Below are 6,527 nucleotides of genomic sequence, written 5' to 3'. Positions count from 1 at the left end.
GGAGTCCCGAACGAAGTTCCGAGCGAGGCATCGAGCGGAACCTCGGCGAAGGCAAGTGCGGCGGCAGCGGCGGAGTGCGGCAACGGAGTCCTGCGACGGAGGACCACGAGGGGTGCTGCAGCGAGAGTTGCGCCAGAGGTGCGGCCCGGCGAGGCGTGTGGGTTGTGAGAAACGAGTGACTGGAGGTAGCAACATTTTTTAAAGTACAATTGATTAATTGGCATTTTTATATTATTAGCTAGTTATGTAAATAGTGGCAATAAATAAAACTGTGTGTGAAAAAATCTTTAATTTGGCTATCCTTTACGAACCCGCGATTAGTAACAATATAGATGAATAATTAATAGTTGCTCTTCAATTCATATGTTTTAACATGAATATAATTAATAATAAACACAAGAAAATAACAATCTGTTTTTACATACCATGGATAAGCACTTAAATAATTTGCTAGGTACAAAAATAGTCAAAAGCAATTATCACAAAACATTACAGAACATGTGATGGAATGGGAAATGCTTATAAAATGAAGAAATTTAATTGTTACGTTTTCAAGAGTTTCTTTTTCTTCAAGTTTTCTATTTCTTTCAATGCTGCTGCAACACTGTACCTAATCTGATGAAACTTGGCGATGCTGACTTCAAATACTTTCTTCCTCCCATCACAAAGAGTTACTTCAAACAGCAAGGTTGGTTCCAATACTCGGGCCAGAACACTGACAAAATATCAACATTGATGTTAGTTATTTGTTCTCATAATAAAAAAACAAAACAAAGCATCTCGAGACTACAGTAAAGATTTAAGGATCACGGAGAGAGCACTCAATTTTATTCATCCAAGCACCAAATATTTAAATTCTGTATTCTAATTAGGTTTTAACTAATTGTTTTATGTGAATACATATTAAACGGAATGACAGTTTGAAAGTAGAGTTTAAAGAAAATAGGATAGACTTTGAAACGTTATAAAATATATGCTGGGGTTAACATGTTCATGCTGTGCATGTATATTTTGTACCTCTAAGGGCTTAAGCACGCCCCATTATAAACAGGTTTTTGTATATTTACAGGTCCCTGCGAGTAATAGGAAAGTTTCTCAGAAGTCTGTTTCTGGGTGACTCAGATACCTTGACAGCAGATATTAGACACACGCGTGAGCCAAATTGACTCAAATATAATTAATTATAATAGTGGACTATTTAAACAATGTTTAAAACATTTTAACAATTTTCAAATAAAACATCTGTGACCTGAAATTATGAAGAATAGTGCAAAATAATTAAAGTGTCGAGGCACATGGTGAATTTATAATTGGGAATTGCCAGAAACGACCTTAAGAAAGAACAGCTAGTGAAACTTCCAAAAAGGTGCCATTTACCGGTGCCGAACATACCAAACTCCGCATAGAGAGGAAGAAAGCTAAGATTGTAGATGTGGCCTGGCCAAGTGCAAGCACTTCAAAATAGTGTTCAGCCATTGCAGGTATTACTGACAGTGATATGACTACTATAATAATATGTGTATATTACAATTACATCATTTCTTCAATCTATTGAGTCTGTAACAAAAATAACATTGATATTGAAATTATAAACAGTTGATTGGAACTAATATATATATTTTTTGAACTTCCAATTTACACAACGTATTCACGTTAAAAACTTGTGAGAGTATATTTTAAGTGTAAAAACAATAGTATGAAGCAATCTATAACCTAACGTATAGTTTAATAACTACACTTAAAGTTCCACTTGACTGAAACAGAAAAGTTTTGCGTGGAGGAAGAATTAACGCCATATTAAATTTGTTCAATGAATGATGCAGAAAAACGTTCTTGCTAAGCTTACCAAAGACTAAAACACTTTTAGATAATTAATTCTTAACAAATTTAATTTTAAGAAAATTCATAATGTAAATAAAAATGTGAATAATACATACCTTGATGATATTGTAATATCAATTCTCCATCTGAAACGTTTTATCTTTGGGTAGAAATTGTTTCCTTTAGCCTCAGAAGCCTTTGATTTGTAGGTCTGCACCACTGCTATAATTTCCTTCTGGGCATCTTCTGAAACCCTTGAAATCAAAACAACATATTGAGGCTCAAGATTAAGAGGGGTTTTGAAAAGGACACAATTACAATAGTGTAACTATCCGGGAAAAGTGACTGTCAAACAAACTATAATTTCATTTGAAATTTTACTTAACATTAACTATATTATCAAAACAGCTAGAACAGATCAGATTAGCAAATATGTACATGCAATAAATTTTATGTCAGGGGAAATGTACGTCTTTAATGAGAACAAATATTCGTCATTAACTTGGACGCCTACACATGGACCCAGGTGAAGACTCAAACAGAGGGCCGTGACATGGCCCATGTGGATGTTAGGCTTCATTTCCCCTCTGTTCTTACTTACACACAATACTAGCATGCTCTGAGCAGCGGGCATGATATTACTTGTACTGTTGATGGTCGTCAGTGGGCTCTTTAGGTGTCCCAAGTACCTCAATCCCTGGACAGACAAAGTATTCACGAGTGTCTGGCAAGAAAGTTACCACGTAATTTTCATGAGGTAAATGCGATACATAACATCAGAAACACAATTATAACTGTAAAAACACCAACAGCAATTAATCTGCTAAGATGCAGACTAGGGCAGCCAGTGACCTGGCCTAGAAAGTTACAAGCAATCGTTTGATGTCAAAAATCCATTACTGGACTTAGGTAATTACTTGAAGCAGTTTGCCACCTGGAGTAGGCCTCGAAGAGAAAAATAAAAGGTTGAAAGTATTAATACGAATGGCGTGTGCTATCAGATCAGGAATTACAAATGTTGATGTCATCGAGATGCTGTGGTAGTTCCTACTCCGGGCGGTGGTCAAGAGAGATTGGGCAGGAGTCGAAGTGTCACGGCTGCAGCAAGCTTCTGAATCACAGTTAAGTCATGATTAATTACGTGTTGATGGTTGAAACATTGCACACCCTTCAAACCCTTTGACTTAAATTATAATTATTTAACTTTTATTAATATTACTTACATCTTCCAGCATTTAGTATTTTAGTTCAAAAACTAAACTGCTCAAATGAGGATGCATTTTGAATTGTTTGCGCATATCTCCACTTTGTCCGAATTGTAATAACCTTAAAGCATATGCACTTGGGGCTTGAAAGTAAAAGTAAAAACAAAAATTAAAGTAATTAGGCAATTAAATATTATGTGGAACGTGGCACAAACTCTACATGTGCTCTTGTGGTGGCGGAGTGAACCACACGCATACACACTGCTGGAGAGAGGTTTGAAAGTATGTGCTGGACATAGAAGATGTTGGTGGGCAGAGATGAGGGTGTAGTGAGAATGGAACAAAGCACATCGACTTAAGGCAGCCGTAGCCCTGGTCGACATCAAATTATTGAAATTATTTACGGTACACAATATGAAAATTTCTTATGTTATTGTGCGCTAACAAAAAAATGTCTCAGGACAGCTGAATCAAGTTCCAATGAAAATAATCAATGGTCTAGAAAAAAAAAGCTGTAGCCACTAAATCACTATGCAGTGATAATCATTACAAAAATATATATACTGTGCAAAAGCAACATTATAAAGAAATTTTGACAACATAAAAGGCAGTTGCTAGCCTACAAATAAGCACATATTACATTTCTCCTTCAATTTTAACTTTTCACTAAAAATATAAGTATGTTTTTGAAAACATAACTACCAAACTAAACTGTCATGTACAGTTTGTTTGTTGGATGGGGTTTCATGTCGCACGGTTACGCTCAGAGGCATAACCGTGACTCCTGAATTTGAGTCATGCCAAAATATTTCAATCGAACCAACGAGCCTCGCTACGTGAGTGCGACAAGTTAGAGATCACAGTCAATGAGGACACTGTCGCCAACAGCCAAAACAGTTAAAAATCGAATATACCTAAGTCTGTTCAGTCAAGCATATCAAAGTTAGGGAAAATATAACTTTAAAAAGCTAAACATGTAGAACTAATTTTCTACATTGAGTTTAATTTAACAGAACTTTCTAACACAATTATATAAATGTACAAATAAAGGAAAATTGTTCCACTTTTCCATGTGTTTGTTTTAGAAAAAGTAACAATGTCAACTAATTTTGGTGAATGTTCAAACCACAGATCATGCACTTATTTAAACCTAAGTACAAAGAATAAATGGTAATATTCGGACAGAGCAGTTTTTAGAACAAAACGAAAAAAAAATAGGAACACGTGGTTTTCACACACTACACATGTCTCTAAATTTACTCCAAAGGGATGGTTTTGTAATTCTTACTAGATTGTGAAAAAATAAAATTTTTATATCTTCCATTAGAATACCTGTGCTTTTACGGTGCCGCACCATTCATTGTTTACCCGCGAAAAATAGGAATAAGTATATGATTTTCATATATTTCAGATGTTCCTGAATTAACCTTGAAAGGAAGGTTTCTTAATTCCTATTGGTTTGTGAAGAAAAAAAAACAGTTTACAGCTTACATTACAACACCCGCGTATTCACCCTATCGCCGACATTCATTGTTTACCCGTGTGTTTTTTTTTTAAGTTTTTTTTTTAGGGAACCATAGTCAATGTAGGTGTTGTAATTGTATTACGAAATGTTTGTTTTGCTACATTGCATTTAAAGTACGTACTTATTTAAGTCACGTTGTAACGGATGAGTCTATGGAAGGCAAAAATTTGAATAGAATTGTTAATGTCGTTCATTTTGAGGAACATGTGCTGTGCACTGAATTGGCTGACATTGAATTTTGCAGTGTTTCCAAGGAATTGTTTCATTACAGCCATCGTATATTCTGCGTTTGATAGGCTGGTGTTTTATGTATCTCAGTTTAACTCAGGATTCTGATAGCTTGATCGTGATGGCATGATCTTGTTGGCTTGATCCTGTCGTACATGATGCTTGCTGTTTTAGTTCAGTACGTTAGAAAAATCTGCACATGAAAGATATTGCCAAATAATTAAGAATTATGACTGTAGGTTCAAAATTCCTTTTTATTCGACTTATGATCATAATTCACTATATGACAATATTTCTTTTATGTATAGGATCTTTCAAAGTATTGAATTAAAACAGCAAGCATCATGTAACACAGAATCAAGCCAACAAGATAATGCCATCAGGATCTTTTGACTTACTGAACTAAAACAGCAAGCATCATGTACCACAGGATCAAGCCAACAGGGTCAAGCCTTCAGAATCCAGGGATAAACTTCAATATATGAAACAAAAGAATTAGTGTATTTTTATTCTCCATAGTTGGCTACAATTGTGCTAAACAAAGAGATACATGATCGTGGGTAAACAATAAATAGCGGCGGTAGTGTGAAAACACAGGTATTGGGTATTGTAATGTAAGCTTTAAACTTATTTTTTTACAAACCAGTAGGGAATTAAGAAAATATGTTTTCAGGGTAAATTTATGGATGTCTCTATTACTTGAAAAGCCTATTTTTTCAGTTTTTATTTACTTTTTGTTCCACGAAGTCGTGGCGTCCGATGATGGTATAGTAAGTTAAGGTATAAACTATTATTTTTCACAAACTATTAGGAATTAAGAAACCATTCATTCAGGGTAAAATCATTAAAGTGTGTAGTGTATGAAAACCATGTTTTCCAATTTTATTTTCCATTGCAAAAAGCAGATCTGTCTGAGCATTAACGAATAAATTGTTCACACAATTAGAGACTTCTGAGCATTACCGAATAAATTGTTCACACAATTAGAGACTATGAGAAGGAATGAGATGAGAATGAAGAATCTACGGAAATATCTGGTAGGAGAAACATAAGTATTTCAAGAAAACCAATAGCCCACGGCTATGTCCACTGTTTCCCAATCTCAAATAATCTGGTTCTAGCCCCGCAGGGAATAGAATCCAGATCGCCTAGATGGGAATTGAGAGATGAATTCACTCACCCACCCAGATGGGTACAACAATAATAGGTGATCAAACTTAACCTAGAATTTGTTTATTTTTTTGTATCATCAAACTAATATCTTTTTTTACAAATATCTTTTATTATTATAAAGTTAATGTAAAATGAACAAGTTTAAAAAAAAATACACTGTAAAAAGCAATGAAGTGTTGTAGAAACACATGTCACTGCTGCATAATTATATTCTAAAAACAAAATAACATGATTCCTTTACCATCTAGAGTACTTTAAAATGTGATCCACACATAGAGAACTTCATAATGTAAACATTGAATCAGTATTCCGAATTCAGATGGCATGCAGTTCTTACTTTAAATCTCCAACTGCTTCCTGCACGTGATCAAGTTTCAGCAAAGGCAATGGTATTCGCACACACGCACTGACGCAGTGATGCACGTTCAAATACAGCTTGTATGTCTTCTCGTACGATCCCAACTGCATGTGAACAGCATCTAGTGCTTTGTCTGGCACAGATTCTTCATTCAAGTAAGTGATGGCCACTGTAATGGCCCAATAAAATTACAGACCAAAAAAAAAAACAGAAAAAA

The 6,527-nt window shown here is 34.9% G+C and overlaps 1 protein-coding gene across 1 annotated transcript in view; it reads right to left on the bottom strand.

The window, feature by feature from the left end:
* Window positions 1–274: 274 nt before the first annotated feature.
* LOC134543098 (COMM domain-containing protein 5-like) overlaps window positions 275–6,527 on the bottom strand; it is a 28,033-nt gene continuing 21,780 nt past the window's right edge. The window contains exons 2-4 of the mRNA XM_063387890.1: window positions 6,290–6,479; window positions 1,938–2,075; window positions 275–715 (exon numbers count right to left, since the gene is read on the bottom strand). Of these exons, the coding sequence (XP_063243960.1) occupies window positions 544–715; window positions 1,938–2,075; window positions 6,290–6,479 (500 nt within the window). The 3' untranslated portion in view covers window positions 275–543. The remainder of the gene's footprint in view (window positions 716–1,937; window positions 2,076–6,289; window positions 6,480–6,527) is intronic.

This window comes from Bacillus rossius, chromosome 1, assembly GCF_032445375.1.
Source record: "Bacillus rossius redtenbacheri isolate Brsri chromosome 1, Brsri_v3, whole genome shotgun sequence".
NCBI lineage: Eukaryota > Metazoa > Arthropoda > Insecta > Phasmatodea > Bacillidae > Bacillus > Bacillus rossius.
Note: the sequence above shows the minus strand (reverse complement) of the source record. Positions and strands in the feature narration are given on the sequence as shown.